Below are 23789 nucleotides of genomic sequence, written 5' to 3'. Positions count from 1 at the left end.
ATATTGGTTGAAAGCTGAGTGCATGCCAGTTTCATAAATGTTTGACAGCAGTCTTTACAGGCTTCAATTTCAGGTGTTAGCATCTTCCTAACAATAAAAATTACACCATTACAAGGCCAGTGAGACTGAAGAAAAATGTGACAAAATGCAGGAGCCAATCACATAGGCTGCTTATGCTTAGACAGAGGTGGCAGGTCATCTGCCGTTACAATGTAATAACCAAACATAATCATCCCATTAAAAAGAAGCTGCTTCTACTACCTAGAATCGTCTAATTTATTAGCAAACTTAGAGTGTTTTAAGAAAAACTACATAATTTTGAATATCAAATAGATTGGGATAATATTTTCAGTCTTGCCTCATTAGCAATCCAGATTACCAACACCTTTCCCAGCAATTTGAAACAATGGAAAACTAAGTATTATATAAAGACTTTTTTAAAAAGGCAAGCTGATTTTTCAAAAGTCAAGAAGTATCTTGCATATATGCTTTTCCTCTCAAAGCTCTCCATTTTTATTCTCAAGTGATTTCCACAGATGTAAAAAATTGTGAGTGATTTCATTTAAAATTTAGAGATGCTGGAAGAGTACCTACACTCTTAAGAGGAGCCACTTGATCTTTACTGTCATTCAAATTATTACTCTTGGGAGAGTCTACAGCTTTTTGAAATAATTTAATTAACACACACGCTCACCCACCCCTGTATTATTTGCTAGTCATATAGAGTGCTGTTCTTCCAGAACGAAAACCACTTCTGCCATGAGAACAGCTTATCACAGGAGAGTTTATACTTAATGTTCCTTTTTCACAATGCAAGTGTATATCAATATGTGTCTCAAAGAGACCATACCTACCAAAATCTATGTCCAGCAGTGCTGCATTTGCACCTTCAACTAAGATCTTCTTTGGTGGTCCATGTAAAGCCTCATACATGAAATAAACACCATCCCTTACCATTGGTTTTACTTTTTCCATGTAGCCCTGAATAACACAAAAGACTATTGTATAGTATAATTTCATTATGATAAAAGGCAGCCACAGCAGAATTGCTATTGTTCCCTCATAGTAATTCTTGTATTCCTTTCAGAGAGGAAAAGCAAAGAAACGTTAAATATGTCATAATATGAAAAAAGGGAGGAAGAATGTGAAACTCAGATTTACACAACAGATAAGTACACTCTTCCTAGGAGGAAAGAAAAAAGGGGCAAGGATGAGAAGGAAAGAAAAATCCAAACTTCTTGAATGCTTTAGAAATATTCAAGCATGAGTATTATCACTATACTGTATTTGACCTTTCATTTCCAAGTGTTCAAGATGTCTCCCCCAAAACCAGCATGTAGGGAGTTCCACTTCTGGCCATCTGAAGCTAACAAATGCACACAATTGTGAGCTATAATTTTTAAGTAAAAGTGAAGTTATTTATTGGAATTCAGCATCAAATGCCTGAATGCCACTGAGTAGCTGGATGCAAGAAGCCAATCATGTTCAGATTATCACTTGATACACAGTCTTTCTCCATGAGAACATATGGAAGTTCTCATTTTAACAATTTACTCCACGTAAAATGCAACATTTTGTCTTTCAGAATGGAATCCAGTGCAGTAGCATAAGACAAGTAATTTTCCTCAAGCTACAAATATGTGTTGTGTTTCTACCTTAACAAGGAGTCTCAGATATTCTGTAATCCTGAATTGCATTAAGTAAACTATAAAGCATTATGAAGCAATCAACTGTAACTGGTTTCTAGACCTACAAATTAATAAAAATACAACAACACAACATTTGCAACAGGCCTTATTTAAAGTAAAACAAATAGAAGTGCTAAGAACTCCCATATATTCTACTCTAGAGCTGTAAAAATTAAAGGTAGAGGAAGGATTCTTTCTTTGGCCTGATTTTGTTAAAGAATTATCATGTAATTGTGTGTACCCTCCCTGTTCCCCACACACCTCAGTGGTTTTAAACAATGTCACATTTGGTTGACATTTTAAGGGTTAAAAAAATCTCATACAGATAAGTTTCTATAAAATAGCATGAATAAAAAGGTTTGGTAGAACAGTAAGACACCTCACAAGATTTTCAAATGACTTGGATGCTGTGCAAATAAAACCTAATACCAATGAGGAAACTCTCAACTGTCCCAGCCTCAGGGAAAACATCAAATCAGAATCCATAATTAACCACAAGACTAGTTTGCTGGCAATCATCCTTCATTAGTTCCTGCTACCAATTTCCAATTTTGTTGCTATCAATTTCCATTTTTCCATGTTGCTAGATAGTTTTTTTTTTTAAGGCTTATTACTTAGAAAAACTATTTATTTATTTTGGTTCTTAACTTTTTGAGACAAGGACTTAACATTCTGCTTTACAATGAAACATATTTCCCCCAACTACAATCCTGGTTTTTCTCCTAGACTGTATGTTTGAGCAAATAGAAGTCAAGAAGAAATTGCTCCATACAAGCCTTTTTCTTAAAATTCACAGCATCTCTCTTGAAAGTAAGTTTTGAAATGTTGCATAAGACTGGGCTAAGAGTGTCCTTAAGGACAGCAGCAGATCTTGCAACACTGATACATATGGTTTCCCATGATACAGTCTAACTCCTCACACAAGCACAAGCATCAGTCACACCAAAGGATTTGCATATCACTAACTGCACACTGTGATTATATCATCAAAGAGACAGAAGCAGGCTTACCTTCAGCTTTTCCAATTCCCCTTCAATATCTATTTTTAAGGTAGGATATATTGCTTTGTACTGATTGGCTAACACTTTGAACCTGAAAGGCAAAAATGCTTGACTGAGGTTTCTGTTTGTTTTCCTCCCACCAATCCTCGATTTTTATGGGTTAAATATCTGCAGTTATTTGGTAATTAAACCATTTCAAACAATGAATTATGATAACAATCATGACTGTATAATTTAATAAAATTATATATAATTTTTTATTTTAAAATCATGTTTAATTAAGAAAATTAACAGGAACCAAATGTAATTGCTTACACAGGGTACTATCCAGAAACTGAAAACTATGCTTAAAACTGTGTACAGTAATTACCTCTCAGAAAAGTCATCAAAATCAGAAACAAGATCGCACATTCTGAGTCCACTTCGAGCTGCCTTTGAAGAATATACTGGACCAATTCCTTTTTTGGTAGTTCCCAGACTTTGAAAAGATAATAATGAAGAGTTATTGATATAACGGTGTTTTTTCTTTAAAGCTATTTCATCCTCAGCATAAAATGAAATACTGTTAATTGTGAGCATTTAACCTTGTTTCAAGCATTTAAAACAAAACATTTTTAGGATGCAATCTAGTGTCAGAATATCTCTGTTTATACAAGCAAATATGTTAATCTTCTACATACTTCTGTTTTTAAACCAATGATTTTTTGTACTTTAGTGAATGTTTACATATTTATTTGTACACAATTCTAAACTTTTATACTTAAGGAACCAAATGTCAAGGAAACATCCTTCAGTATTATGAACCAAAACTAAATAAACATCTTCCTAAAACACTGTCCCGAAGACCTAAAGAAAGTCCTCCATAAAGTAACAGCACAAGGAGTATGGATTTTATGTTTGTGTATAAGAAATATTTCATTTCATTCTAAATACCTCAGTTGGAGCCAGGAAAACAGAAAACACTGCCAAACATCCAAAAGAGATTCTCAAAATGCTCTACATTAAGAGTTCAGGCATGGATTTTCCACTGTAGCTGATTCTGAAAAACTGAATTCTTTTTCTTACCCTTACCTCCCACTCTTAAGCCTTTTCCAGCTTAAGTCTTGATGATATAAAACTTGTTTGCACTGACTTTACTGTGAGAGAAGTACAGATACTTCAGAGAATGTTTTCTGCCACAGTCATGCTAAGTAGCTATCAAAATGGAGCCAAACTGTACTCATCACAGGCAGATTATCAAATATCTTCTCCATCATGCTCAATACATTAAGTAATTTTTTAAGGAGAAGTGAACTGGTCTGCAGTATTTTCAAAAGCGTGCTACATGTTGCTAAGCTTAATTGTACACTTAGTTTCTTAGTTTTAACTGGCTTGGGTTCCCCACCCCCACTTCAATCAGACACAGGCTCTTCTTCAGTTATAAATTCTGCATATGCAGAGTGTCCCATAGTTCTTCAAACTGCCTTGGAGGTACCATACCATAACTCAATTCAAGAGGGTCTCCAGGTAAAGTAGGAAGCACAGGTCATGTCCAAACTTATATTATCGAGTATCACTTGATATGTGAATGAACAGAAATACAGTTCATAGTGAGTCCTTAGCAGTTTGGATTAGATTCAAAAATTCACTGGGAAAAAAAATCTGAATTCTTCCAATTAGACTCAATACCAAGTAATCTCAGGGAGTTATGTCTACCTCCAGTCCAAAAAAAAAAAAAAAAAGACATTATAATGAACTTTGCAACACACTGTATCCTTTAACCAGACCAGGACATTGTGGCTTAAACAGCTGACTCTAGCCTCCACCCCAGTTCATACTCTCAACAGACAGAAGGGTTGGTTTCTATTTATTCCATAAAGGAAGGGTTGGTTTCCATTTATTTTGTTTCATTAAGACATACCAATCAATAAAAAAGTTGTCAGAAGACTGTACTTACAGAAGCTAAAAGAACTGTATAAGCAGAATATAGTGTATTAGATTAGCTTTTCTATAACCTTTCTGCAAGGGAAGCTACATGATAAGTCTTACTGGTGGTGGTTTTTGAGCTACATTTGACCAGGCAAAAGCATTCAGTTAAAAGAAATAATAAACGTACCATTTAGAATGGTAATTCTAATGGTAATAGTTCAAAGTCTTGGGCATAAAAGGATTTTAACACCAACTATGTCATGTAGTCAAATCTACAGTAACACATGCTAGCAGAATGTTTCAATTCCTTGCCCCCAATAAACAAGAGACCATCTTTTGATAATCCATGATAGCCTGTTCTTAGCCACCCTCTAGTACTACTCTCCTCTCTACAGTTCTTCAGCCTTAAAATTTAGGAGGAAATAGGATCATTTTAACAAGCTTGAAAAACATGTTGTAGAATATCAAGAATTCCACAGAAAGAAGAAATATGGCATTTTTAAGAGTGACTTTACTTTTTTTTTTTTGTTTTGAGCATAACTTTTTCCCCGAGTTTTTTTTTTTTAAGCAAATTAATTGGGCATTCCCTAATAATCTTTAATACTAACCAATAGAGTGGTGGCTTCTCTCAAGTAACTGATTTGACTGACGGTGTTTTTAACTGCAATATTGTCATATGGCAATTTTAGCTTGCACTCCATAAATATTCAAGAATAGCTGATACACACTGGTAATAGCTGAAAAGGGCTCATTAAAATAAGAATATTCTTCCATATCTACCTATATGTTCTTTTTGCTTTTTAAATCCTAAACCAGCAGATAACAAGGGAGCTGGTACAGTGCAGACAAGTGTGAAAATGACTCCCTGTAAAAATCACTGACAAATCATCACTCGATGCCAACCTGTGTGAAGCACGATACACCCAAATCAGACACTCTCTTAAAGCTTATTATCATGGATGAAACATTTTTCAGATAAGTATGTCTGAATTACTTTTCATGCATATAATCTCTCTTTTTGGAAGTTCTTGTAAGTTTACTGTTATCTGAGAAGTCTACAGCACTACACTGCTTCCCACTGTAGATAGGTCACTTAATTCTGCCAGCTTCTTCCCATCCCCAAATACTAGTGAGCTACTTGGAAAGCACAAGTTAAAAACATAGCAAGATAACTTCTAAAAGTTTTGAAAGCTTCAGAAAGTCAGTAGCATTCTGTAGAAGACAATGTGAACACCTACATGCACCTCTGACTTTCAGTTATTTGGAGATGCCAAAGGGGTCCTTCATTATTCATAAAGAGAAATATATTCTTACAGAAACAAATACCTCCAGTAAACAATTAAAACACTAGGAAGCAGAAACTAGCGAATTACCAACTAGAAACCTTTTCTTAAGGCAAAATATAAAGACAGAGCCCTTTAATTAAGCATATAATCTTTCACTGGAAGATAAAGTGTAAGAAATAATCCCTCACAGTCCACATTCAAGAGTCACATGGATAATTTTTTTAACCCACTGACAAAGCAAAACAGAGATTCAGTGTATTAAGTCCTGTTTGTACTAAGTCATCCCATGTCTGACAAAATAAAACCACCTACTTCTTTCCTGCTTGTTCTTGCCTCTGTTGTTCTTGGATGCCATCAGCAGCTTGGTGGAAATCAAACACTAAGAAAATAAAATAAGTTGAAAATTTGTGTGAAACAAATTATTACATCAGTAATGATTTCTTCAGACCAACTCTAGGCCTGTTAACCCATGTGGAAAATAAATATACACACTGAAGAAAGGCAAATAAAATTACAGGAGTTTTTTCTTCTCTTTTACATTTTTTCACAGGGAAGAGTACTAAGGTTTTTCAGAGACTTTAAAAAAAGTGTTTCTTTTGTAGAATATTTGCAGAGTGAATATACACATCCCACAGAATAACTAAGCCATTTTGGCTTTGTAGTGGCCCCAAAGAATATATGGATAAATGAAGAAAAAATGCAGTTTAAAAAAATCCTGGAAATAGGATATAGCAAAAAAAAAAGGTCACACTGCTAAAATTTAGGAGAGATCTGAAAGTTAACATTCTCACCCATTCTATGGATTTCTTAAACAAACAATTTTATTTTTATGTTTTAGGCAACATCAATTAAAACTATCTGAAAATACAAAAGCTCCCACCAATGCCTGTTATGTAAACAGAAGTGAACTTCCTAAGCCCTGATTTTATTTTTATGCATTATATTGTTATTAATGATAAAGATTATGCAAAGTATCCCTTGTAGCAATACTTTGTCTACCATAGAAGAAACAAAAACCAAAACAGAACAATGACAAAACTCAAAAGATACACACACATCCATCCGTCCCCCCCTCCCCCAAAATCTTACACCACTCATGTCAAATACAAAGATAAGTGGGCTGGTGCACAGCTTATAGGCTAACAGAATTAATTTAACTGGTTTTCTTAACTATCTACACATTGCACAGGAAAGACCCATTTAGTAAGTTTGCTAATCTCTCCAGAACAAGAGTGGTTTTCCTGTTTGCCTTACCAATTTGGCTTTGTGTTTATTTCCATGCATTCCTGTATTTTAAAGAATTACATTATGGCCAGCGGTGTGAACCTACCTTTGGCTGATCTTTTGTTACAGACTAATCATTCATAGATCAATACCCATTTTAGAGAAGACATTTTTATCATGATAACAGACTTTCAAATTGTCATCAAAACTTTCTAAATAGAGGCATTATGAAAGCTCATTTCTGTGAAGAGGTTGAATTATTATGAGCAACAGTCAGCACCTGGTCCTTTTTACTCAAAATCTGTTTAATTATGAAAAGTTCACAGCACTGCCACTGCAATATAATCACCACAAAACAGGTTTTCTAGTAATCAAGCAATTACCAAATAATTCACCTACAGTGATTCTACTATCAGAAAAGATACTGGTAACTTAGAAACAATTACTCTATTTCAAACTCATTAGTTACTCCAAAGAAAAAACATATTTACTCTGAAATAACTGTCAGTAAGTTCACTCACTAAGCTATTCCAGATTGGTGTAAAAAACAGAACAAAGCAAAACCCAAGAAAGCGAAACCAAAAGCAAAACTGTTTTTCCCCGATGTTACAAGCTTTTACCATATAAAGTCCTAAACAGTTTGCATCTTCAGAAAATTACTACCACAGGCAGCAATAATGTTATAATATCTAAAGATGAATCTATCTAATCTAAAGGATGAATTTATGTTGTAAAGATGTAGTAGAGGTGGTACAGGAAGAGTTTCTAAAGCTCTGTGTTGGTGGATTGGACTCAATACTATTTTACTTCAGGCTTTGAGCTACAGTGCTGTCTCAAGCATAGGCTGGATTCAGTGCTTCATTGATGAGGACCTTGCAAGGAGGGCAGCCATTCTCTTCATCCCTACAGAATCCTGCCCATAAAATCTCCTTTAGGAAGCATGTGGCAATTTCCTTGGTAGGGAGATCTTTAGTTTCAAGTCACACCCGGTCACCTGATTTCCCAGCAGAATTGTTACCGTGAGCAGCACCACTTTTACACCAAAAGGGGAATGAATCCTTAGTCAAGTCACTTCTGAATGCTTTCTGACTGCTCCGTGCTTCTAATCTGACTTAGAAAGTGAAGCTGCTTTCCTGCCTAAGTGATGCTTATGGAATAGGATTTTTTTTTTTTTAATCCCTAGAACATAAAACGGGGGGGGTTCTGAGTGATTTTTTTTTTTCCTAGGACCTTCAATAAATCAATCAACCCAGGGAGACCTAATCCAAAGAAAAGTACCTATATAAAGAGACAGCTAAAAATTATCACACTTTTACTGCCAGAGAAAGTCCATAAAAAACAAAAATTAACAAAATTAAAAAAAAAAAAAAAAAAAAAATCACAAAAAAAAAAAAAAAAAAAAAAAAAAAATAGGAACTTACCAATATGAGCCCTGTCAGAAATTATTAGTCTCTTTTCCCAGCCTTCCAGTCCTTTAAAGGCAAAATGAAATAGCTTAAATTATGTTTTGTATAGCATTTTTGTCTTCTGATGTATAAAGTATAAATACTTTTCATGCTTAGTCTTCAGTCAATCTATTTTAAGACTAAGCAATCACATTACAGAGAAAAAAAAAGTAATTTCAGTAATTAAAACTTGGCATCAACCTATAAAGCTGAGAAAATCAGACTTATTCTGAAGAAGAATTCAAGCTACTAGCTCCTCAATTTTAGCAAACCATTAGTAGCTCTTTTGGTTATGAATAATCTAGACCATTGATTTTCCCCAGTTCTAGCAGCCTGCTGCCAAGCATGGCTATAGACATACCATGAAGTATCCAAAAACTGAGTTCTGAATCAAGAAGTGATTACCATAGCAACTGTTTGCATTAACATGGTCATCAAAGTATACACCAATATTCTAAGAGGTACAATGACTTTGAACAGGTTAACACACTTTTAAAAAGCCATTTCACTTCTTAAATTCACTTTTTTAAGCAAAGAAAAATGTCTGCTGACAATTCTGATTCAGATTATATACTGAAACTGTACAGAGGTTCCTTTTTATCTGCCTTCCCACAAGAGCTCTGGCACTTATAGCAAGACTCCTGTCAGAAAGCAACAGAAAAAAGGAGCTGTGGAAAAATACATTGTATGTAACCTCTACAGAGGCATCCTCCATCTAAATCATTTGAGGAGTGTGCAACAAACTCTTTTAAAATTCTCACCTTTTCCTTTCTTTAAGTTTTTTTCAGCTTCTTCAAAGAGTCCTGGCAAATGAATTACAACACCATTTCCTGAAGAAAATCATCATACAAAATTTCATTAATTATGTTGAGCACGGGAAAACATATTTCAAACAGTTCCAAGATACTTCATATATTGAAGAGTATTTTGTCTTTGAGGAGCGCACAGTATTTTGTTTAAGCTCTTTAACTTACTGCAATTTTGAGTCTTAGGAATTTGTATAAGCCAGATTTGCTCCTAAAGTATGCATTTCTACCTATATGCATTGCATCTCCCTAATAAATACAACAAACTTTCAATTTAGACCAGTACAAACAGTAACAGAATCGTAGAATGGTCTGAAATCCTACTTCCTCTTCCTCTTATCTAAAATTAACTTCCCTCTTTGCACTTCATTTAATAAGCCTATTGTTTTCTAAAAACTTGGCACATTTCTATCACCATTATAGACAATAGCATCCTTGCAGGCACTATTTTGCTGTAAACAGACACAGAATATTCTGTACATAGAGGTGGGACTGTTAAGAGACTAGCAAAAACAACAGAGGAAAAAGCCCTATCAAAAGCAAGCTCACCTTCCTACAGCTATTACATTGCTCAGTAGAAGACTACTAGTTCATACAATTCACCAGCATCACTGAGTGCCTAGGAAGGAGCATTCTCACAGCAAAACTGAACCATCTTAAGGCCATACCAAACTCAGTAGATTCAAAGCTACCAGTAGAACATCTACGTGAAGAAGGGATCTGCCATCCAAAACTGTTTGCATATCACCTAATTTCACACCGATAAAAGCATTCTAAACATCAAAACACAAAGTATTTTAAGACTTCTTCCCGATTACCTTCATGATGCAGTCCTAAAAATAGGAATACTCTATTATAATAGTCCAATCACTTTGCCCTTATCCTTTTTTTTTTTTTTAATATATATATGTTCTTTCAGGAGACTACTAAGCCTTTTTTTTTTCCCGAAAGAGATTTTATACATAAGGCATACCTAAAAGAATCTAGAAAAAACTTCAGAACAGGCAAGACCAAAAGGCAGAAGATACAGGCAAGAGGGTTTGTAAAAAGTTCTCTCCCAACTACTGTATTGTTAAAGCATGGGGGCCTTCTTATTCAACTAAGTCCACCAAAGAACACAAGGCAAATGGGCATAATTTTTTTACTGTTTTCAAGCAATAATCTTAAGACACATAGTACAGTAACATCAAAAGAGAATAGAAGTAGTATCATCTGCCTCAAAACTAGGAACAGTTAACATCCCAAACTTCCCATCATGAACAGGTATCTATTTTCATGCCCACTAGTTCCATTTCTGTAGAACTATTAGGCAGGACAAGTTGATCCATAACTATCCATTATCAAGTCACAATGTAACAGCTGAAAAGAGGCAATTAACCACCAAATCCCATCAAGTACAGATTTACTGCTGACAGAGTATACAGTCACTACCAGCTGGACTGTTTATGAATCAAGTAACTTGTGACAGAGGCTCTTCAGCTGCTCTTTAGCAACTGTCAATGACCACTTGCTCTTGGCATATATACCCAACTGAAAGGAAAGACTGCAGGCTCAAAGCAATGACATGAAGGAAGAAGTGACAGGAAGAGCATGGCAACAGAATCCTGACTTGGAGAAGTACACTGTGTAAGGGACAGGAGCTCTGGGTATCAAAGTAGCAATATGGAGCGCTGCTAAGTCATAGCCTTTAGTGACCCAGAGACCCAACCTGTTTGGTGAAACAGCACTGAAGCACAAACATAGTCATAATGGTGTGTACATATGTTTTATGTTCACCTTCATTTTTAGAAGGAAATTCTATGGGCTGCACCACATTATTAAGTAGGTTGGCCATCCAAGCAATCCAAAGAAGAAAAACCCCAACCATGTAGGATTGGAAACAGGATTCCAAGAAGGAAGAGTGGTAAGAGGGTAAGGCATTTTTTAGGGACAACAGACTAGATAGACTAAATCCCTTCTCAAAAAGCAAACAGATAATAGATCCTGGTATCACCTAGTACTGCCACTGTCCTAAACCTTACCATGTACACTCCTGAGAGTACTTCTTGGTAAGAACTCTGGAGTGTGAAAGTCTTTTGGAGTTAAGCATTCATTTCACAATCCAATAGAAAAGGGAAGGAAGATCTATGGTTCAAAAAGTACTGGAAAGTACTTAACAGGGCTGAAGATTAAACAAAAGAGGGGTATTCTGAGAATAAAATATAAAAATGGTAGAGAAAATAAAAGAGAATGGGAGAATGAAGATACACTGGGGCAGCTACCTGTTTACATTGGTAGGATAGATAAGAACAAAGGTGAACTATCCAAGACGAAAAAAATTTCTGTAATCCAAACTTCACAAATGAGTAAGGGCAGTATTAGGAAGACACCAAACAATCTAGGCCTATGAAAAACTGAAGAAAAAGAATCCTGATCCTCTATGTCCTCAGATACATTTTGTTATTTTAATGTGTCACAAGTTTGTAACTACAGTACTGTCTGGTTTTTAGAGATGTCCCACTTACCAATGAATGCAGTGACTTTTGGATTAATGATCCCACTTGGCAGAAGATGAAAGTCATACTCCACGGCATCCACAACAACTGTATGCCCTGCATTATTGCCTCCCTGAGTGGGGGGGGGAGGGAGAAAAAAAAGTGTTAACAGTTTTTGCCAGTAAAGACAAATGAACACACAGCATAGAAATGAAGTAAATTGGTTCCACAGTTTTCATTTCTGTTACTGACAAAAGAGCATTCAGAGATTTCCCAGGAAATCAGCTAAACGTGTTCTGTCAAACTGGACAATTTCAACATCAGTATTATCTGCCATATAGACTTCGGACAGTGTTTTGGTTCCTCGAAGGTACAAAATTGTGGAATGAGACTAAAATATTTCTAAAATTATCAGATATAAATATTCTAGAACATTCAAACATTTCTAAAAGCCATCATCAATTTTATTAGTTTTCTGTTACAGTTATGGAAAGTAAAGTATTAAGAGTGGAATTACAACTGTAGCAAAGTAAAAAAAAGCAAATTCCCAGTTAAACTAGGAGCATATAAAACTATACAGTTATTGAGATAGGTAAGTGTCATTGTCTGGCAACATGCAGGCTTGTTGTTCTGAATTTTGGGTTCAGAATTTTGAGTGTTTTTCTATGAATAGTAACCAGTGAAACTACCTAGTTCATTCTATACATCTTTCCTGATAAAAGAAGTTAGGTATCAGTGTAAGTCATTTATGTTAAATACATGTTATGTTAAACATGCTTTTAAGGGTGAATCTAAAGACAACTAAAACAATTGCATTTTCATAAGTTACCAGAAACCATTTACATCAAACTAACACTTCAGATATTTGTAGTGCTTTTCATTACAACAAAGCATTAAGAGATTCATTTAACTCTGAAATCCATCTAAAATACTAAAAGCAGCTTGTGACCAAGTCTTAAATATGGTCAAGAAAGGCTTATGAAACTAAAAAGATTACAAAACAGTTACCAAATATCCCAGTTCTTGTTTGCTGTACTTTTGAAAATAAGCTTATACTCTCTTGTGACCCAGTCATTTGTGCAAGACAAGGTTACATACAAAATGGTTCTGTTTGTCATAACCACACAAACATCCTTCACAGACACCTTGCACCAGAAGTTAAACAAACTGCTTCACAGAAAGAAAACCTTAAAGAAACACTTTTAAGCTGAGCCACCTTTCACCACAAGATAAAAAGAAGAAAGATGTTCTATGAAAAGAAACTACAGGAGTTATTAATCCATGGAATTACAAATCTGAAATATTTCAGAATATTGTATCACAGATGGACTTTTCTAAGCAATGTACTCAACAGCTACTCACTACTTCTATAACATTTACAAAGCATGAATCCAATACATGAAGCTGTATCTGACAATACAAATAAAGAGTAATTGTAGATATCAAACATTTGTGCCAGTACACAGACACACATGCCACAGGTACAAGTTTAATCTCATAGAAGTTAGCAATGAAAATTTTGTAATTTCAGCATTATTTAATTGAGGACTTGCAACACTTCACCTCCACTGAAAAGAGAGAAAACTTACCAACCTTCATCCAACAAAGGAAATGCCTGAGTTTAATAAAAGTTTAATTTTTAAAAAACATACTGCAGAATTTTTCCGTGCAGTGAACACTACCTTGAAGTAGCTGTAAAGATTTTTGGATGCGGATTTTCACTCAAAGTGATCTCACTCTACCAGACAATGATAATTTTTCAATTGACAACAAATGAGACATATTGAACAAAGACATAAAGCAGGCTTTTCAAATTCACTGTTTTAAGAAAGTAACAAATGCTCAGGAATAAACTGCCTGTTCCTGTTTGCATTCTTTCTACTCAACAGCTTTAAGGAAGGTTATTTAGCAGTCTACCACTCCACAATTGTGTGTTTGATTTAAAAGGACATTAGCTAGATACATTAGTAGATAGATCACTTACAATTATTTTTGAAATGTAATGCTGAAACTCCTGAGCTACTACAAGTTACTCCAAAAGTAGACAATATTTTAAAGAACTATTAAGTTATATACTTATATAAAATGCACTAGGTATTTTTTGTAATAAAAGACATTACTTTTCTACTCAATGTTTGAGAAGTTAAGCAAAACCTTGCTTGGCAAAGAAGCACAGTTATGCACTAAAGTATCATTTATAGTCAAGAACTTGTACTGAAAGCGGTAGTGTGCAGAAAACTGTGAAAGTGGTAGTTACCTTCTTCCACATCAGATTCCTTCAAATTATTCCTTTCTATTAGATTCACTGCTAATATCAGCCTAGACTTTAACATGAGCACTGAGGCGCTTTAAATGAAAATTCAATAGATAGGTCTAAGTACAGCACTGAAGTACTGAGGTAATAGTAATTTACAAATGGGAAGACAAGTCCAAAGTCTCCCACGGCAGCATAAACAAACTGGGCTAACCCATAAATAACACTAACATTAGTGAATGACTATTCATTTGAAATTCTCTACTAGCTGGACAAGTTAATTTCATGTTTTGCTTCTCAATTTATTAAAAAAAAAAAAAATAAATAAAGGTTGTCTTGTGTCATGAATGTCCAAAAAAAGAGAAAGAAAAACTGGCCACTCTAGAAATTGGATCATGATCAACAGTAAAATCTTAGCGCCCTAAAGTTAGCCAAGTTACTAGTGCCATTCAAACATGGCAACTTAAAGTTCAGCAGTCACATGTGCTTGAACAAGGTGTACACCATGCAGCCTCTGCTAGTCACAAGAACCTAACTGCTGACTTCAGACGGTGTCAAGATTTCATCTTTGCACTGCTGAGTGACGCCAAGGGTGTTGGTTCCATGCTCACTGAAAAATACCCCATGGCTGAGAGAATAAAAATGGCATTTCACATTTTAAACCTTGACTGTTCATGCAAAAGAGCTCATGCTTCACCTAGAAGCAAACTAGTGGTATTTATTCTAAAAGCTTACTGTGAGCAGCTCTAAGGTATTTTGGCTAGAGACTAAAGTAGAAAACATCTGACAAATCACCATCTTAAGCAACATGACTACCTCAAGGTTTCCAAAAGAGTATTTTCAGATTAGACTCAAATTTGAATCTCAGAAATTATTGATTATAACATTATGATGCCCACAATATGAAAAGATTCAGTCCTGAAAGTGTTATTGATGGAAGTTGTCTGGTAGAATATTAAGTCAGTCCCCACACTGCTCTTTGATTTCTGTCAAAATGCGTCATTGTGAAAAGTATTTTTAATTTCAAACCTTATTTTAAGAGAGCATTAAAGTAACAGCATATCATGAATTCGATTTTCAAAATTCTTCTGCTGGTTTACAGGTAAGCTCTACCCTAACTGCAGAAATGCAAGCACATGGTTACACAGTGTGAGTTGTAATATTTTAAAATAATGGTTTACACTGTACACTTTACAGTGAACTTGCAGTGAAGTGTACACATGTTGTGTGCTCAGACATTGCTCAACATGGGTTTGGTAAACAATTCTAATTACAGAAATCTGAACTCAGCGTTCTAGTGGTGGTGAGGTGAAGGGGAGGGTTGTTTTTAGGTTATGGGGTTTGAATTTGTTTTGGGTTGTTTTTTCCCTTCTCCAGCTATTGATGTTAATGCAAGAAACTATTGCCTCTGAGCATAATTTAAGCTTTAAACTGATGAAGTCACTCCTGGCTTCTGCGCTTTCCATCTGGATTTCTCACTCCTCCCTCATCCAACTAAACCACATGGGACCAGTTAGGTCATTCAAACTAACACTCCTTTGATTCACATGTTTAAATATTATTAATGGAGAACTAACTGTGGAAATTATTTTCACTATTAGTTAAACAAAGTTTATGCACAAATGATATTCAATACCTTACATAAAGCTTTTGCCAATGGGAAATTAAGATATACAAGTCATTGCAGTCAAAATATACAGTCATTGAGGCTGGCAATACTCCCTAGCTAACTAAATAAAAAATCAGTTTACCACATCTCTGTAATCTTCTAAGTACCCAAAACCAGGACTTTTCTCCCACATATATGAAAACAAATACCTGTGTGCCAACACAGGCAGTAGACAAACGTGCAGCAAGACCAAGGGATGCTCTTGCTCAGTCTGGAATATACTACACACATGCAGCAGTGGCTTCCTTTGCCTTTCTCCCTGCACAAGTGATTTCCTTTGGCTGAGCCAACAAGTGTGCCATGGCCAAGATACCCTGAGGGCAAGACAACTCTGGATTCAGCTACAAACAGACCAACTGCACAAAAGGACTGACAGGGCTGAAAGATGACTTCTTATATATAAGAGATGTAAGACCCCAGGAGCACTCTGAACAAAGAACTTCATTGGGATGCTTTCTTCCCATTCTGCAGAACAGCATCAGAGGAAGCCTTTTTCATCACAGAAAAATTAGTATATAGGAATAGAACAAAAAACAGAACACAAAACCAATTATAAATTTCTCTGGCAACAAAACAGCAACCCAAAACAAAGAGCAGTAAGAACCAGCAACAACCAGTAACACCATGCTCCTTGTCAAAGGACTCACTCAGGACTATATCTAAAGTCCCAGGCACTTAAATACAGTGCCATTTATTTGCTCATCTCTATCAGGACATCAGCATTGCAGTCTAAGCATACTTTAAGGTTTCTAAAATTGGATTTTCAGAAGTCAGCAGCCTTCTTAGCACTAAAATAAGTTAAAAGCATTCGGTTTGTCTTCCTTCCTTCCATTATTTTTTCTCCTTGTATCTTTCAATAGAGTGCTTGGAACAGTTCTCTCTCTGCTCCCAAACAATTTTCAGCGACCAAAGAATCAGTGCTTTCAGCAGCCCACAGCTTTATCAAATTACAATGTAAAATCCAGCTCAAAAGGGTGCCAGTTGGATTGGAATGAAAATGTTTCCTTCCATTTATTGGGAGACACAGCATGAAAATCATCATGAGTAACAAGCATGAACCATTTCTGTGTGTCCCAATATGACATGAGCTGCTGAAGCAAGTCCAGAGGAGAGCCACGAAGATGATGAGGGCTGGAGCACCTCTTCTGTGAAAACAGGTTGAGAGAGTTGGAATTGTTCAACCTGGAGAAGGCTCTGGTGCAACTTTACTGCAGCCTTCCAGTACCCAAGAACCTACAAGAGACCTGGAGAGGGGCTTTTTACAAGAGCATGTTGTGACAGGACAAGGGGGAATGGCTTTTAACTGAAAGAGAGTAGGCTGAGATTAGATATTAGGAAGAAATTCTTTACTGTGTGAGTGGTGAGACACTGGAACAGGTTGTCCAGAGAAGTGCTGGATGCCCCATCCCTCCCATAAAGTGCCTAAAGCCAGGCTAGATGGAGCTCTAAGCAACTCAGTATAGTGAAAGATGTTCCCACTCATAGCAGAAGGGGACTGGAATCAAACAATATTCAAAGTACCTTCCAACTCAAACCATTCCACAATTCTGTGATTTCAGTTAAAAGATTTAGTCTAAGGACTTAGTTTGATGTTCTGATGGATGAAAAATTTAAAAGTATATTAAGAGATAGTAGCTTTTTTTCTCCTTGCATAATCTTGACACTATTAAATTACAGTAATATTCTGAAGTATTTCAAGGGAATAGGGAAAGTAAGACCAGGTGCATGATGACTACTTAATCTGTAATATTTAAACAAAACCTGTGTAGGATAACTGAACATACAAACTCTTAAAAGGCATTATTCCAGTTTTACTAGTGCAGTATGCTTAAATCACTTCCTTGAAAAAGCATATGATCCCTGACCACTAGTTAGTAATCTTGAAATATCCAAGTTATACAATTGTAGAAGAGCTAAATTTACAGGAGACAGAAACGTGCCCACTAATACACAAATTATCACTACTACTGTTAAGATTGACAGTAATCCTTGTAACAAAACCTCATACCTACCTGCTTTATATAAACATAATTCCATAAAATATTCCCTACAAAAAAATATTTTTGAAATATTTTACACTGGTAGGCTGCTCAGAGATATTTTCTTAAAGTAAACAAAAACACTAAGTTTTTTTTTTTTTTTTCCCTTCAGCTTGTTAAAAGATTAAGTAGCCCAAAAATCCTTCTCAGTGTAAGCACCACACCCAAGAATCTGCATATTCAATTCAGATAGGTTGGTCAGTGGTACACACAAAACAAGATATCATTCTAAAACATACCTATCCTGGCAAACATGAACAGAATCAGTGACATGCACACAGAGGGGTCTTAAGATAGCAAAGGCAGCTGCAAGCATTGCTCATCTGGTAACTGTTTGATAAATATTCTTTGAAAACACCCTTTTTACAAGAGTGTTGAACACCTCAAAATACTAATTTGACAGGGGGAAAAGTCATCTGCTAGCTGTCATTTTACTAGAAACAAGCTTGAAACATCAATAAATCAAACAAGTGACTTCTGCTAGCCAAATGCCACTATCAAAGCACTGGAAAGCAACAATTAGCACAAACACTACACTTGTGCACCTGACACAAACACAAGAGTTACACAACGCTGTGCCCTAGTCCAGACAGCATCACTAGAAAAACCACTGAGTCTATGAATAGTATCAAAGAGGACACACTTTAAACATACTGATTGAACAGTGTTTATAATACGACATCTATGGTAATTTTATCAGTTCAGCACTTCCCCTGGCTATCCAAAATTAATTACTGTCTTTTGCTTTCTATAGCTTTTAAATACCGTAATTGCCAACATTTTCGGTAAAGAACGGAACAGAACTAGTAAAAATATTAATGCAAGCACCTGACTGCAATTTCACAGTTTTTCTCCTTACAGCTCTGAAGACTGAAAAACTTTTTAGAAGTGTCATACAAAGTGTCATTACAGAGTCATACTTTGGACGCACACTGGTAAACTCCTAAGGATGTAGGAGCAACTTTAAGAATAAGTCTTCTCACTTTGAACCTTCCCAAAGCTCTTTGGATTGCTACATTCTGTCCATGCATAATAGCTTTCTAATCACACATACAACATGGAGAAGAAGTATCGATAATAATATTTAACAGTAATTTTTCTTCCGGAATTGCATTGCTGTACTAGGGAAAAGCTCCTAAGGAACATTCATATATGAAGCTGCTTCACTGCACAAATAAGAGCCAACCTTTTTATTGATAATTTAATAAAGTTAATTTGACAAAACAGTAATGACCTATGCTGGTCTTCAGAAAGTTGAACTGATTACAATTCGATCAACAGTTCTGCAACACGACATCAACTCCCAGGATTAAAGAGAGATGCTCTTTTTAAATCAAAAGATTATTTTCTTACTGAATTAAAATAGCACTAGGAAGTTTATCAGCTAAGACTTCAAGTTTACAATGCGTAACCAGCCATTACCAAAACTCAGCTTATGGAACTGGATGTTACAAGTTCTAGTATATTTTGTGGAATGCCTGTTAACTTAGGAGCTCATGTGAAGCTGAGTGAAGCCAACAATCCAGGAAACATGGAACTTCACTTCCCCATAAAGACTGAAAATTATACAAAGCCGTACTCAAATGCTCACAGAGATATCCTGAACCAGAACACTTTTCCTCTGGTGAGTTTGATCAGAGAAGTTCCTTGCTCCTCGGTTTGCAGCCAATCTCACTGGTTTGCCAGAAATGCATGCAAAGAACCTCATGGTTTATCTTTCCAGTTTAAGGGATAAGAATTTGCAGTTCTTCCATCTTCCTGGCACATGGGACTCTTTCAGGAAAAATATACATACTTAGTATATCCATCATTCAACTGAAAGACAGTCCCTTTCAGTTTTAAATTCATTCTAGCTTAAAACTTAGGGGTTTTCCCTTTTTTGCCAAAAAAAAAAAAAAAAAAAGTGCCAACAATCTAATAGGAAACATGACTGGACCAATTTAGATATTCAGCAAAACCAAAAAGGAAAGCAGAATTCTTGTTTATAAACTGAAAGCAAGAAATATGACTCCTCATTATAAGGGGAAAAAAACCCAGCAAAACATTCCTTGTTCTGGAAAACCTTTGTGAAGAGCACAAAGGTGTACCATGTGTGTTACCCAACAGAAGATGCTAGTAAGAAATCACTGCAGGAACACAAACATAGTGCATGTAAAATTAAGACAGAGGAACAACAGCATATCTTTCTCCATTTTAGATCTACATATGTTGAAAATAGGTATTTTATTTCCAGAGCACATCTTTTTTAGTCAAGAGCATACTAGATGTTAGCATAAACACCAGAACAGTTAAATCCCTTCTGAACACATCAAGACAGTTCAAACCCCCTTGCCTACAGCAGTCCTACCATAGCTGTTAAGACTGCTCTGCATTACTACAACTTTACTTAGCGGTGGAGGTGCTTAAGGAAAAAAAGATTTGAGGAAAGCAGATTGAAATTGCAATTAACAGCATATCGTGCAATAGCTCTCTAAACTGGTACTAAATACAAGAGTATTCAGAGCAGCTTTGCAATACTGACATGTGCATTTAAGAGAACCATCTACCCAAAAAGTCTATGATGACAATCACTGCCTTTTCTTATGACATGATCATGCCAAGTTGTCTATCTCAAAAATATGATGCCTCAGGGAAGAGCAAAGAAGTCTTTCAAGTTATTTCCTCTAGAATAAAAATTAGTTGTCTACTTTAAAGAGATGTTATCTCATGCAATGTTAAGGAAGAAGCCATACACTCCTTTCAACTCTCTCCATCAGATGTGTGTGTGCATAATTTTTTCTACAGTTTACTTTTATTGCTACCACATTCCAGCGTTCATTTTTAGCTCAGGGCAACCACTGTTGTTTCTGAGCTAGCTATCCAAGTAACTGCCAAGATGGGTAAGAAGCAAGTCAACGTTGCTTTGGCATCATATGGTTGTAAACATTTTCATTTAACTCTTAGATGAAAAGTCAAAAATACACCAAGAAATATGGATACTACCATTACTTACAAGAAACATATGACAGGCTGCTTCTTTGCCACAATCAGATACTGGGAATGCTGAGCACACCTTTAAAAAATTAATCAGTCTAATGAGGCAACATATCTGAACCCCCTGGTCCCAAGTAGGCACAGCTTTGCAATTATGCTATTCACTCCTCATTTCATGACATACTGTCAAAAATGTATTTTGAACCTAAGACTGCAAACCATCTCCCTTTAAAAATGTATAAACAATTAAAAAACCCACAAGGTTTTGATATGAATTCATTGTCTCATATTCTCATGTATTTTTTGATTAATTTCTCTCTCTCCCCCCTTTCCATCCCCCACAGAATAAACAGCTAACAAACTCTAGTGTATAACCTACTACTGAATTTCAGTATAAACAGCAGCCAGCAGTTAGCATTTTCTTCATTTACTAATCCATTCATGTTTACAAGATCTAAACCTAGTTCAAGGAGCCATCATGTTACACACTTTATAAAGGTTTCTTAAACTTTGGCTAGACTTCAGAACCTTCTGAATGTGTAGTACAAGTGTTGTTGCATCAAGAATGTGGTTTGAGGCAGAATGTAACAAAATAAGAACACTCTGTTTTACACATTCACCTGTTTTCTCCTAACAAATAAAACATTAACTTTACTGAAGTCTATTAATCTTTAAGAAATTCCATCCATTTCTCTATACTGACAGAATTAGCTCTGAGGACTACTACAGAAAGGAGTTATTCAGAAAGACTCCTTAGAGATGGTTCTGACTTCGTTTTACCTGATCTGCAAAACTTTATTCTGCTGCAATATCTATATATGCTAGGTAGGAAACAGGAGTCATTAGTGAAGTCCAGAATAAAGACCAATCTGTCCCTAAGAAATAAAAGGGATCAAATGAGGCAGGCAGATAAGGAACAAGAAAAACATTCAAAGCACAGATATGTCCAGCACTGCATTGCTTCAATGCACAAAATCCCACCAATGTCTGCTGCAGTCACAACAATATTCAAGAAGGAACATGAAAAACAAAAAGTGACTTTGGGAACACTTACAAAAAACACGTTCCAAATGCGTGAAGTAGTACAGTACAACTTTTAAAAATGCATTTGAAATCTTAATGAGCTGCTACAGAGTATTGCATCTCAGTCAACAAACACATACATTAAGCTTCTGTAGTACCAGGTAACAGTAAGATGGAAAGAGCATTAAGAAATCAGTAGATCAAGGTATAATTTGCTCCTCAGTCCTTTTAAGGCCTTCTTTGTTAATAGTGCAAACTTTATGAGCTGGAAAATCACATTTAAAATGTTCTTCTGTTTAAAATAACATAGACATTGTGTGATTGTTTACAGAAATAAGAGATCACCTGCCCACGATGCTTTAAAGTAGGTCTGCAAGCATAGGACTCACTGATAGGGTAGGCCAAAATGTCATTTTAGTGACTCTTTCCTCACACCAGAGCACACAACTGGCATGCTGCCAACGACTACAAGGTCCAGCAGTGCACCCAGCACTTAAAGAAAGCTCTAGTCAGGCATCACTTACTGAACATCTGAGCAGCTAATATATAAGCTATAACTAACAGCTATAGCTATTGATTCTGGTATTCTAATTCTGCATGGCTTGCATAGCTCTAGACTTAAATATTTTTCAAATGAGAATATTCAGAAAAAACAATGGGCTTGGCAAATGAAGATTTTTTTTTTTAAATTCCCATTTTTTAAAAAAAAGTAGCCATAAAGACTAGTGAAGGTATCAGGCAGCATTGGTGTGAGGACTTCAGTCAGCAGCTGATCGATGGTAATCATTATCAGTCAGTTATCAGCTGATTGATGGTGACTGCTTAACCCAAGGATCTGCACACTGTAAACTTCTCTAGATGTTGCACTACAGTTGCCACATTATCCAGTGATTAGCAGTGGCACTGCTGTACACACACACCGCTGTTGGGCAGAGAGGAAAAGGGACTATTATGAAGACTCCACACACTGCAATTCGCATGCATTAGCGGTTCAGGAGTAGAATTCCACAGCAGGCAGATCACACTGAAACCAGATGAGAAGATCTGGTAAGAAGCTGCAATTCTGCTTCCAAATAGCAACAATGTGTAAGACAGAACTAAAGAAGCAGCAAAATGGGATTCTCTAGCATGGGGAATATGTCATAAAAAAATGAAGTGAAAGCTTAGAAATCTTACTCACTTCTGTGAATTACATTCTCTGACTAAATCAACTACCTCCAATAGTAAGAAAAGGAAGTAACCAAAAATTTGCTGACAAAATGAGTGAAAGAGAATAGAATCAGTGCAGATATTACATTTTTTGCTGCATGGTAAACACTGGTAGATTGGGTGGAGGGGTGCTGTTAATATAAGAGATACACAGCATCTTTTAGTACTGTATTTGTTTTGAAAAAAAATATTATCTAAAATAACATGCTTGCATTAATTTCCCATTTCCATCACTCCCATTAACAAATGAAACTCTGGTAATTCATTCCCTAACTTGGCTGCACTCTGTAATGGTAGGAAGTCTTTAATCAGAACAAGAAACGTCCTTTAACTTTCCATTATCTGTGGAATTTACAAAACACAATGTAACCTTAAAAATTGCCAGGTTTGCTGGCATCAAGGCTAACTGCTTACTAAGAGAAAATTATATCAGTCAAATCATACAAAAGCAAATATCTTCTGGCAATTATTCCTGAATCTCAAACCAATTCTTGCTCTATTTTACTGTCTGAACTACGATTTATGTGATAGCATGTAGACAAACTTTGTTCTTTAATACACTTAAGACAAGATACAGGTTTAAGTGCAAACTCTCACCAATGTATTTGTTTTACCAATAGTATCATTTTACCAGAAACCCCCAAGAGGTAAATCAAGAACAATTCCGATTTTACAGTGGAAGAACAACTACATACTTTACCTGCCATATTGATATATTTGTATTAATTGTATCTGAACCCTGTGCAGTATCTTCACAAAACTATCATAGTTGCCAGTGCAGTTTCAACTA

The 23789-nt window shown here is 35.7% G+C and overlaps 1 protein-coding gene across 2 annotated transcripts in view; it reads right to left on the bottom strand.

Annotated features, from left to right (window-relative positions):
- Nucleotides 1–23789, bottom strand: part of ADSS2 (adenylosuccinate synthase 2) — a 36917-nt gene that overhangs the window by 10144 nt on the left and 2984 nt on the right. The window contains exons 1-8 of one of the 2 annotated variants that reach the window (XM_053973505.1): nucleotides 14090–14173; nucleotides 11863–11965; nucleotides 9314–9382; nucleotides 8529–8579; nucleotides 6196–6262; nucleotides 3060–3167; nucleotides 2699–2780; nucleotides 855–981 (exon numbers count right to left, since the gene is read on the bottom strand). In XM_053973505.1, the coding sequence (XP_053829480.1) occupies nucleotides 855–981; nucleotides 2699–2780; nucleotides 3060–3167; nucleotides 6196–6262; nucleotides 8529–8579; nucleotides 9314–9382; nucleotides 11863–11965; nucleotides 14090–14101 (619 nt within the window). In that variant the 5' untranslated portion in view covers nucleotides 14102–14173. Of the gene's footprint in view, nucleotides 1–854; nucleotides 982–2698; nucleotides 2781–3059; nucleotides 3168–6195; nucleotides 6263–8528; nucleotides 8580–9313; nucleotides 9383–11862; nucleotides 11966–14089; nucleotides 14174–23789 lie in introns of those variants that run through there. The other variant, XM_053973504.1, reaches the window with a different exon arrangement.

Source organism: Vidua macroura, chromosome 3 (assembly GCF_024509145.1).
Source record: "Vidua macroura isolate BioBank_ID:100142 chromosome 3, ASM2450914v1, whole genome shotgun sequence".
In the NCBI taxonomy this organism is placed as follows: domain Eukaryota; kingdom Metazoa; phylum Chordata; class Aves; order Passeriformes; family Viduidae; genus Vidua; species Vidua macroura.
The sequence above is the reverse complement of the archived record's forward strand: the minus strand, read 5'-3'. Positions and strand labels throughout refer to the sequence as shown.